Source organism: Anas acuta, chromosome 2 (assembly GCF_963932015.1).
Source record: "Anas acuta chromosome 2, bAnaAcu1.1, whole genome shotgun sequence".
NCBI classification, from domain to species: Eukaryota; Metazoa; Chordata; class Aves; order Anseriformes; family Anatidae; genus Anas; species Anas acuta.
The window spans coordinates 32,775,399-32,787,412 of NC_088980.1; the positions used below are offsets into that span (position 1 = coordinate 32,775,399).

A 12,014-nucleotide genomic window follows, 5' to 3' on the forward strand; every position below is an offset into this window, starting at 1 on the left:
AAATGGCAACATGGCCACTGCTGCTGCACTTCACATGTAAATGTGCTGTGTACTGGTATTTATGCTCTCTGGACCCTCATATATGGCATGCTCCACAGCTGCAGCTGTAGGAAGGCCTGTTTATTGCTGTATTACCTAACATACATCACTTATCTTAAAAAATATAATCTCTTATCAAGAATAAATAAGTTGAGATCCTTGCTAAGATCAAACTGCAGCAAGGAATTCCTTTGTTCTTTCTATACAAGGCTATTTATAGTAGTGCAATGTGGTGGAAAATGGATTTTACCCCCTTGCATAACTTTTTCTCTGCTGTCCTGGCTTTCAAATTACTGTTAGGATAGCAGTTGACTTGCAGGGTGCCTTGAATAACAAGTGGCACTCCGAGGAGTAATGAATTGTGCATGAAAACAGGGAGAGTGTGTTTGTGTAGGAGAGAGGGACAGAGAGAAAGAATATGGGACAGATGATGAAAAATGTTAGGAAGAGAAAGAGCAGAAATATGTGGGTGAAAGACATTGAAAAACCTGACGTATGTCTATTGCTCTCCTGAGGAAAACTCGGGGAAGGTAAACACAGGCAAAAGCCCCAGTCACTTCCCTATTTTTAGTCATGAATTTTAAATGTTGAAATTATCTCTTAGGAAGCATTCACAGACACATATATGGTAAATCAGCAGTGACTTTCAGATACAGTTTGTTTTAGAGTACTGGAACTGGAGGAATGCCACGCAGCACAAATGTATGAAGCCTACTGAGACCGCACGAACACCTCTGTGGTTCCCTGTTTCTTGGATGGAGGGATAGCCACACATCTCTTGTTCCCAAATCCACAACAGATCTTTCAACAAAAAGTATAGGAGGGCAGGTCACAGCACAGGACATGCTATAATAGTCAGTTCACCAAGTAGAACAATGTCAACATGGAGGAGAGATGTGAAACTCATGAAACCTTCAAGCACCAGCATGGTTCAGAAACTGTAGCAGGCCATTGCAGTGATGGCTGGAGGCATCACTCCTAAGGCAAGTCTTGGAGAAAGGTGTCAGCTGTAAGATAGGTATAGGATATTGATGTTGCCAGAACCTGACCTATTTAGCTGATGTGTCTGATTCCTGGTGCCAAAACACCTTTCTGAGAAACAAACTTAATGACTCACCTTGCAACCCCCAAAAGCATACCTCATCTGATGTCATTCCTCCTCCCTGACTTTTGCACAAGAACCCACATGTTGTTCTCAGGAATCCTGTTCTTCCAGACAACACCATATTCAGCTGCTGTTTCATGAGCATCAGGCTCAAACCAGCAAAATGGTGCTGTGTGAAGGGTCCAGTTGGTCCTCCCAGTGTGCAGCACCACTGCCTAGCTGACAACAGAGAAGCCTGTCACAGCTGACTTGATGTGCTGGTGATTTGTTTTTTTCTGTCACGGTCTGTTAATTTGGGTAGTCCCACCTTCTTTTGGCTGTAGGCCTAGCATTCATTTGTACATTTAGAAATAAGAATGAGAGTGGCTTTGGAGTCCTGTATTGTGTCATATATAAAATGTAAGGTTTCCCCTACTAAACTTCTTTTTTTTTTTTCTGTTGTATTTTGTAGGAGCATCCATCTCTTGGGCAACTCTCTGAAAAATTGATTGACAATAACATCAATGTTATTTTTGCAGTTCAAGGAAGCCAGTTCCATTGGTATAAAGTAGGTTAGAAAACAAATTCTTTTTCCAAATTTGAAAACACAGTATTTATATTAAATGTTAAAACTGTGCATAAATTATTGTATTTTTCACAGGATCTGTTACCTCTGTTGCCTGGTACTGTTGCAAGACAAATAGAATCACAAGCAGCAAATCTCAATGATTTGGTGGTAGAAGCCTATCAGGTATGATCAGAATGACGGTGTTGGATGCTGTATTTGTATAGGATTTTTTCACCTTTCAGAGTCTAGAGCCTAAAGTTGGAATTTCCAGAATGTTGACTCCTATCTGAAGTCCACCAGGATAAGTTTCCTAATTTTCTGAATGTCCAGGTTGGTGGTGGGTGATAGTGCCCCACAATAACAATTCCAATCTCAAAGGATGTTTGGGTCTCAAAGCCAAGGGCTGGCACTTTTTCTTTACTAAGGATACTCCGTAATATGATGTTTGATTCTTTTCACCTCTTGCCATGCTACTTCAAAAGAAAAGTCGGTCTCATTTGCATTTTGGAATCTCAGATCTTTAGTTATAAACCTGGCACTGCTATCTGGGCATCATATAAATTCAGAACAAAAAGATGCAGTGGTATGTAGGGGGTTTTACATCATGAATTCTTAGCAAATGGACAACAGGTGGGAATTTACAAGGATGCAGTTTGACAACAGGGTATTGTGGAAAGCAGCATGTGCTTTGCACAAAGCAGTGTGATGACTCAGGGTTTTAAGGCATTGCAGCGAAGAAGAGTTTTGATAGGGATTTGAGGGAAAACAATGGAAATGGTTTTGTGAACTTCTGGGAGGAGTTCTCCGCTGGAAATCATAGTATGGGAAAGAGCATTAAGTTATTTTTTCATAAATGCTTGGCAGGAAATGGCAGCGTGAAAGTGGAGACTGTCATCTTGGTAGTGAGTGGGAAGGGGGATAAACAGGTTTGAAAAAAAAAAACACATGTAGTATATATTTGATGTAATAAAGGGAGCCCACAGAGCAGCAGCAAAATAAAAGTAATGGATTAGACAGTTGAATTCTGTCAAGGTGTGCAAGTTACATAAACATGCAAGATTCAAAAGCTGAAAAATCAGCTACAAGCCTGTATGCAAGGTATTTATGTGCATCACATTAATTATTTGGAGATGGAATAGAATCATCCATTGTACTAGGTTAACAATGTAAATTAGGCTATTTGGTTGCTTTCAGCAGCCATTGGCTTTAGTGAAGAGCCAAGTCCCATGTCTGTTACTAGCAATAGAGTGGGTTTGTGCTCATTTTTCAGTCTCATGTTGGAAATGTTGTGCAGAAGTCAAAGACAGTCAAAAGCAGAGGAAGTATAATCAAATTGCATAAAAGTTCTCTCTGGTATTATACTTTCTCTTATGAAATCAAGAAATTTCATTTTGAATATAAAGGCTTGCAGAAAACTGTAAAATACTGCTGGCAAAAAAAATAGTATTGAAACTCATGGTTCTTTTGCCCCTTTTAGACTGTCCATCCTAAAGTGAATCAGAGTTTTTACAGTATACTACAGGGCAAATATTCAAGGAGAGGAAATAAAAATTTACAAAATAATCCTTTTATTTAAATAGAAGATTCTGTGGGACTTTCCTGCTCCAGCCACCCCCAGTTTGTTCTTACTTTATTTTCATTTTTTTGACAGTATTTTCCTTCGCATTCTAACTCCATTGGACTTGATACTTCTGAGGTTTTTTATCATGTTTTTAGTGGCTTGTAATATACAAACACACAGTGAACAGGGCTTGAATGTTTTGCTTTCTTGATAGCAAAAGTACTTACATAAGAAAATAAATTTAGTGTTGATGTTTGATGGCAGTGAGCCTCTTGCACTCTTTTTCTAAGCAGGGAAGCCTTAGGCTTAGTTGTGGAAAACCCTGGGTGAAAATCCCTGTCTAAAAAGCCAAGGATGAGTCACTAATTTTCAAAAAGTCACTAAGATAAGCATATGTTCATATTCATGTAATTAAATTTCTATTTGTAACAATAAAATATCCTATTTTAAAAATAGTAAAATGCAATGAATTTTAATAATCTTTTTGTGCAATTTTAATCTCATAGAATTGTATAGAGTTTTAATATAATTGCAGAAGGGAAAAGAAGTAATATTCTTTTTATAATTACTAAGATTTTAGAAGTTGCAGTAAATACTAGTTACGAAGTAGCTGGCTTTTTCATTATTTTATATTGTAAAAAGCTCTAATGGGAATCAACCAGTTGTTGACTTACATAGACCTAGCTGACCCAAATAAATCAAACCCGGTAGCCTTTGTATCACCCTAAGCTTTGCTCAGAGGAAACATTGCTGAGACAAACGCAAAACATCCGAAGTTTAAAGCATCAATTTCATTAGTAACTTTTTCTGCTGAATAATAATGACTGTATGTATGTCTATTGTTTTATTTTGAATGTCTAGCTAAAATACAGAATAATCTCTCAAAAAATAATTGTTTTTTGTTACACATGGTTGCTGGAATAGATTTTCAAATTGCCAAAAATACAGCCTCAAAACCATTTTAGAAAAGCTGACAACATTTTTTATCTGGAAAACGTAATCAAGTCTTTATATGGGAAACAATGCTTTAATTCATTCCTTTATTCATACAGACAAGCTTTCTTCATTTTTAGTTAGTCATAGTAGCAGTACTTGGTATTAGTCACTAGTACACATTATATATTGAGATGCAATGCAACTAAAAGTTGTTTTCTGGTTACAGAAACTAATCTCTGAAGTGAAAATCCAAGTGGATAACCAGATCCAGGATCTTAATTTCAATATCACTGCAATCTGTCCTGATGGAAGTAAAAAAACTGGCATGGAAGGATGTAAAAATGTGGGATATAATGAAGAAGTATGTTTATAGTTCTCTTTCTTCAACGATCTGGAATACTTATTTTTCTGTTTGGTTGGGTTTCAATGGTGTGAAATCTTCTAGCGATTTACTCAAACTGAAACTGGATTTTACTGATTAATTATCACAGACTCTCTATTATTCTTGGGTTTTATTTTTCCTGAATCTTATTTCAATTCTCACTAATCTCATGAGACTAAGGCTGAAAGCTTTTCCTGAAAGCTAATGTCTATTAAAACTATCCTTCTTTGTCCTTTGCTGGACACAATGGCTGTGTTCATTGTGATGAAATTTGTACTTAAAGAGGTTGAAAGATAATCACCCAATGGAAAAGAATCATTGGAATTTGTGCTACTTGGATCTGTAGGAGATGCCACCTTTCCCTCTCCTTGCTCTGCTAGCCTTCTTGCACACTCAGAGTCATGGGTAACTAGTTTATTTTATAAATTAAATTAATGAAATGATTTATCCCCATTTGGATTGGTGCCACCTACTGAATGAAATGGCTTTTAAAACTGGAGCATCATGCATTGTGAAAATGCAGGGGAAGATGTCTGGCTTATATAAGGAACACAATTTTCTTCCGAGAACGACTTCTCTGTGCCTTGATATATTTATTTGATTGCTTGGACCAGTAGCTTGCCAGGAAGAGGTCTGTGTTTCTGGAGAGTGGGGTCAAGGAGTTCTTTCCTTCTTGCAATGTACACACAGCTCAGCTGATGGGATTTGATTGTGTCTGTGTGTAGAAATAGCAAAGCAAAACAGTAGATTAAACATGGGAGTTTTAAATATGTTCATTTAAATGTGTTTTATACTATTCTGTATTTTGTCTGAATAATTTGCTGCTGAATAGATGCTACTCTTTAAGGGAGATATGATATGTTTTTCTTCTTAACTCCTCTACAGTGTTGTTCCCTGTGTATGTCATAAGAAATAGGATTGGAATTTGTTCTGTTTAATGAAAAGAAAAATATTTATATCTGGTTCTTTTTAATAAAAAGCTGAGCCAGTTGATTGTAAAAGATTGCATGTGGTCTTAAAGCTTACTGCGGTTGAAAATGAGCCATCCTCAAGAGATTAATTTATTTTTAACCATAAATCCTCCTTTCAGTATTTGTTTACAGGCTAAATGCTTTTCCTTAATTCTCACATTCCTTTCATTGTCTAATCCTTCTTCCTTCCTTTTCTTACCAAAACACAAAAGTGTATTATATTTGGGAAGAATCCTATGGCCTCTTCAGGGTGCAAAACTAACTTTGGCAATTAGTGAGCGTCAGTGTTCACGGTGCCATAATTATTTAGTTGTAATAAGTTTAATCTTTCTGCTGCTGTGTTCAGACCCATCACATTTAATGACTCACAAGCCAGACATGGTTTGTGCTTCCCTCCCATCTCCTCGCTGATCCTCCAGCGGTGTACGTGAAGATCATGTTTTCCAGCAGGGCTCTGTGTCGAACACAAAGCACGTTCTCTAGCTGCAGCCTTTCCTCCCCCCACACAATCTGCACCTGCCGTGTGAATCCTTCGGGTATATCCACACTTTCTAATGGAAGAAGCCTCAAGCACAGAGGCTGCAGGCAGCTGAGGGGTTACACGCGCAATAGTGCACTTGAAAAAAAAAAGAAGAAGAAAAGCAAAAAGAGAGAGACAAAGCCTTTATGCACCCTGGATGGGACAGTTAAGAAGTGCATGCTCTGGATTGCATTCTTCTCCTGTTCGTGTAGGCAGCCGCAGCCTGGCTGGCCACAAAGCTGCCATTGTCAAGCAGGGTGGGGGCGCAGCGGGAGAGGGGGACCGCCAAGAAATGAATGCTCACAGTCTCTGTGGATGCTTTCAGCCTCCCATGTAATCAGTTTCTTACATTTTCAGTTCTTTTGAGCTGGAAATCTTTGTTCTTTGGTGGTAAAAAGTAAAGGTACTTGTGTCTGTCAGGCCCTTGTTTCACCTTGTCTTCTTGGTGGTGCTTTCTCTGCAAGGAGGCCAGAAAGAGTTGTTCACAGCCAGCAGGCTATGCAGCCTTAGTGAGAATACCCTGTCAGGAGCCCACCGGGCAAAAAAAGAAAAATAAAGGTAGCTGTGAAATACAAAGACTGCTATGGTGAAACTATCACAGATATCAAAGCTGTCAGAAATTTGGTAGCCACTGATGCCGACTCCGTGGCAGTTACCAGCCACCAAAATGAGCCAGGGCCCTGTGCCAAAGCTCTGGAAAGCCACAGGGCCTGATGCTGCACAGAGCTCTACCAGAGGCAAGGACGCAGGGCATGGTGGTGAGGGCATGCCATGGGCAGCAGATGGGTGCTGGGTCCATCCCAAAGCTGCACTTGGTCTGCCCAGGACCACAGCAAGAGCAGCAATACTCTCTTGTTTCATCCCCATCACAGGAAAGGAAAAAATAAGCTGCTGCTAATGTGTGAGCCATTTTTGTGTTTTAGCTGGAGTAGGTAGGGCCTCCCAAAGAAAAAGTCTGTATATTTTCTGTTTCCACAGAAGGCACTTTCTGCAACAAGGACATTTATTATAGATTGTTTTTATGATGAGTATCGCTGTTTCTGTTTGTGTTTATCTTGCTCAAGCTATCTTGAATGTTTCTATAATTTACACAGAATGAACACTTTAAATAAAAGGAGGACTGTGGTACTTCTATGGGTATTTAACTTGTATTAAACTTGTCTTCTGCAGTAGGAGAAGTAGACTGCTGCTATGGTTTAACTGTATTTGTGATGCCTATCTTTGCTAATATATTTCACAAATGGGCACTGTATCTTTTCTTATTACCAGCTAGTGCACATATAATGTGAGATTCTGCTTTATTTGTTTGTTAAAAAATGTAAGCAGTTTATAGGAAATTGTAATGATGTAAAATATATCTGTATTTCTTCTTAGGTTCTTTTCAATGTATCAGTTACAATGAAAGGATGTGACACAACCGGAGGAAGAAAATATGCAATACTTAAGCCTATTGGTTTCAATGAAACCACCATCATTCATGTACAGAAAAGCTGTGCGTGTCAGAGTGGAGATAGTGCAAGGCAGAAAAGAGTGTGGGCTGATGAAACTTTTCCTGATGGCAGACAGCCCGATTGCAGTGACAACGACTGTAGCTCTCATGGGGATACGGTTCATTCTGAGAGGTGCAGGCAACACCCGAACCAGCCAATCTGCAGTGGTCAAGGAAATTGCATAGATGGAAAATGTTTCTGCTACAAAAACAAGCTAGGCAAGGTGTATGGCAAGTACTGCGAAATGGATGACTTTTCCTGCCCGTATCACCAGGGAAACTTATGTTCTGGTAAGCTGTTGAATTTAAGTCTGTGCTTTGTTTCTCTTTTGTTTTGTTTTCTGAGACATTTAAGTTAATCTTATTATGGAAAAATGTGATTTAATCAGTATCACTGTCTCTACCAGAATATATTATTTCCCCTCAAAAGTAATTTTTGAAGTATTTTTAAATCTGTTCTGCTGTCCTGCCTCCTTTCATTTCACTCTATGCTGACCAATTTGTGAACTGAGGGACCAATTTTTTCTGCTACGGTAGGATAAATAGAGAGAAATACTAGGGGCTTTGGCACAGTTTCTTTGGTTTTGCTCTGTTGGTGACTGTGAACTTTACATAAAATGGAGAGAAATAATGTTACCTAATTCTTTAAATACTTCATTTCAACACAAAGAATTATGGTTCGTGTTCTCAACCTTCTTCTGTAGCCCAAAAACTTTGTGAATTTATTTCTTAACCTAAGCAGACCTCTCAAATTTGTGAGCTCACAAAGCCTGAGATGTGGTGGAAGAAGAAACAGGGAAATTTTTATCTAAGAGGTGTTGGGGTCTCTCATGTGTGATGGAGTCTCCTGTCCAAGGAGTATGCCCCTTGCTGGAATGCAAAGCCTTGCACTGAGATGCCCTATGATTCCTTTACCTGCCTTTTGCCCAGCCCAGGCAGATGAAGGGGCAGTCTATCCTCTATCCTCACTGCCTCTTTGGGGATCCCATGCAACCATCTCCCCGTAGCTTGTGTGTATGGGTCCCTGGATCACAAGAAAGGCTATTGCAGTGTGTGTGAAACACATACTGCTGAGGCATAGCTGGGGAGATCTCAAGAGATTTGCTAGACCTGCAAGTGCTTTATGTGCTGTTTCTGTATTTCGTAAAGGTGTTTTCCCACACTGTAAAACTGTGACTAAACATTGCCAGCGTGTCAATTGTACACCTGCCTAAGTGTATTGCAACATGAAAAACATGTAGATTTTGCCCTAAAGCTCTCACTTCTTTGCCTGGAAAATTATAAAGGCCACCAGAGGTTCTTTGTAGCCTTTGAGTCCTTGAGGGTGTGCATTTTAAGTTCTTATTACACAACCCACAGTTCATAAATAGAGCATAGCCACCTCTCCTGCTCAGTCATCTGTCCTCTAGAAAGTCAGAAAAGCATTGTTGTAATGGATGCTTCTGAAAAGAAAAAGTAAAAAATAATGGCATGTGCACATGAACTTGATATTCCTTCCTCCCAAAAGCTTGCCCTTTATATGAATTGAATGCTTTATTGCTACAGAGAAGTTTATTTATTTGGCTTGAAGACTACGTTCCTGAAAGTTGTGTAATTTTTAATCACTGCTGCTTTCATCCAAGGCAACAGGGAAAATCCTAGTAAAATATTTTAGGATGAGATGAAGGTAGAAATAATATTTTTCTCAAATAAGCAACAAACAACAGTCATAAATACATATCATGGTGACAATTTCAGCCGGATTTGTTAACTTAAAAAACTTATCAGCAAGGCATCAGCAATACAAACGTATGCATGTAAAAACTGACTTTCTGTTTTCATAAAAGTGTATGACTCAAGATTATCTGATGTTGTAGGTAATGGTGAATGTGAAGCTGGTAAATGTAAATGCTTTGCTGGCTGGGAAGGGGACCGTTGCCAGTGTTCATTACAATCAGCAAAACAGTGCCTGAATTCAAAGGGCCAGATTTGCAGTGGAAGAGGAAATTGTGTATGTGGAAAGTGTGAGTGCACTGACCCAAGAAGCTTTGGCCGTTTCTGTGAATATTGCCCTGCTTGTAACAAAGCCTGTGAAGAAAACTGGTACGTCTCTTATGCTAGACTTGATGTTTAACTGTAACGTTGAAACCAGGAGGAATATTTTTGCTTGGCTAGATGTGTGCTGTTTTTCTTAGATGTTAGGCTGTAGGAAACTCAATCAGAAATCCTTGTGCTTCCCTGATGAAGGATAGAGGTGTGGAAAAAGAGCTGTACCTGTGCACTGTCACCATCATCGCTCAGCAGAGCAGGGCTGGTCTTACCCAGAGAACGGCATTCCCCACTACGCTTGGTTTTGGTGTGCTAATTCTAAGCCATGTCATTTTTCCCTATCCATTTAAGGAAGGGAAGGAAGTCAAAATCAGCAGCCAGAGGAGGGAAGAATTTAGACCATCCTGTTGGTGACACACAGACTGGGGCTGACTTAAAGAGTAAATTAAACCCTGTCCTTAGGCTCTCCTGTTAGCACATGTAACCATGCTGCATCCCACAGTGGATAAGAAAGTGACCCGTAGGCCTCTGTTGGAAAGGGAAATGCAGTAGAAATGATTGTGTATGTACGTTCATTTGAATAATAGCTCAGCTGGAGGGACAAGCTGAGCCATGTGTGAAAAGGTGACTGCTAGGTAAAATGCAGTTAGCCCTGCTGGCTGAAATTTGTCCAAAGTCAAGCATGTGTCCCAATGAGACTGATAGGTAAGAAAGACTAAGACTGAACTAGAGTCTGTAATGGGAAGAGATGGTGCTAGACCCTCAGCTACCCTCCTGAAGAACACACATCACAAAGTGCAGAGCAGGGGCCGGATGGAAGTGGCTTGAGGCCAGTGAGATGCTTTACTTAATTACATCTGTCTGGTCAGTTCTGAGAAGTATCACAGGGATAAAATGCATCATCACATTTCAAAAAAATAATAGTAAATGTCGCAATGTTTTTACTAACAACAGGGAAACATTATGTGCAAGTGATGCATCAGCTTGTTGATACAATCTCTGTAAGGGGAATGCAGAGGAAGACATAGGTTTTAATGATATTTCTCTTTCATAGGAATTGTGTTCAGTGCCATCATTCTAACAATGCATCTCAAGCTAAACTTGACCAGTGTAAAACCTCATGTGCTTACCTGTTGCATTACATTGACCAAACTTCAGGTATGTGGTATTTTCTAGGTAATTTTGGTAAGAGATGAAAATCTGTCAGGATTAATAATTGAATTCACCACTGTTACAATGTCTTTCAAAAGTGTGTCAGTATTATTGTAATAACAAAGCAGGAAAAAGGGAGCAATCACTCCTAGCTTCAGGGAAAATAAAAGATAAATAATAACAGGAAATGTAACTGGCAAGCATTGCTAAATAGACTTCCCAACTCCATGAGAAGTTACATCTAATAATAACGAATCCTGCCTGAGTAATGCTTAAAGAAATATTTATAAATATCCATAATGGCATTTGGGTGTTTTATTACTTCAGATATGTATACATAATTTGAAATTACCAGAAATTAAGAATAATTAAATAATGCCTACCTCACTTTCAGCAATGTTTAAATACTGTTCAAGTATTTTTATTGTTCAAGAAAATGTGTTCAAGTACAAAATATATATATATAGTTATGAGGACTTTGAAAGACTAAAATATTTTTTGATAAAATATTGTAAAGCTTAAACGGTCCACACTGCAAGAAAAAAGGATATAAATGGCTATTTTGTCACTTCACATTTTTCTCTTTTAAGGTTCATAAATGAGAAAACTAATTGAGAACACTTTTCTCTTGGGCTTCATATTAATTAGAAGAAAGCCAACTGTGTGAGAGAAGTTGGCCAGTGAAAAGAGTACTGGACAAGTAATCAAGAAACTGTGTTTTCTTTCATATTTTGCCGATTATATGTGCTCTAATCTTGTGAAAATTAAACTGTTTTGGCATCGCACGCCTCCACAAATTCATCTTCTCTGTTTCAGCTGTAAACTCATCAGTTGGCAGAGAATTTATGGTGGCCAACACAGTGAAGCCTTACTCTTACTTTTATAGATTCAAAAAATAATACTTGACCATTTGGTCTTGATGTGCTTTGTTTTAATAGTTTGTGTATGGCAACTTATTTTCCCTTTACTTTTTATCAGACTTGTGTTACATTTATGCCCTTTTAATATGCAGCAGGCATAAACGTGCTTGAGGAATGTGCAGATTCCTTGTGCTTGGCTTTTCACTTGTGTTTTCCTTTCATTGCAGAATGTTTCTCTGGACGAAGCTACTTCAGAGTGTTTTCCATAATCTTTATAGTTACATTTCTGATTGGGTTGCTTGTTGTACTTATCATCAGGCAGATAATTCTGCAGGGGAATAGCAATAAAGTTAAATCTTCAGCTGATTACAGAGTGTCTGCAACAAAGAAGGTAATTGATTTCCGAGCCATCCTATTCAGTAAT

General features: G+C 38.7%; 1 protein-coding gene across 2 annotated transcripts in view; it reads left to right on the forward strand.

Moving 5' to 3' along the window:
• The window catches only part of ITGB8 (integrin subunit beta 8), a 47,246-nt gene that overhangs the window by 27,374 nt on the left and 7,858 nt on the right, over positions 1-12,014 (forward strand). For both annotated transcript variants that reach the window (XM_068674150.1, XM_068674151.1), the window contains exons 7-13: positions 1,596-1,691; positions 1,785-1,874; positions 4,415-4,549; positions 7,436-7,841; positions 9,407-9,632; positions 10,633-10,736; positions 11,818-11,981. In XM_068674150.1, the coding sequence (XP_068530251.1) occupies positions 1,596-1,691; positions 1,785-1,874; positions 4,415-4,549; positions 7,436-7,841; positions 9,407-9,632; positions 10,633-10,736; positions 11,818-11,981 (1,221 nt within the window). The remainder of the gene's footprint in view (positions 1-1,595; positions 1,692-1,784; positions 1,875-4,414; positions 4,550-7,435; positions 7,842-9,406; positions 9,633-10,632; positions 10,737-11,817; positions 11,982-12,014) is intronic.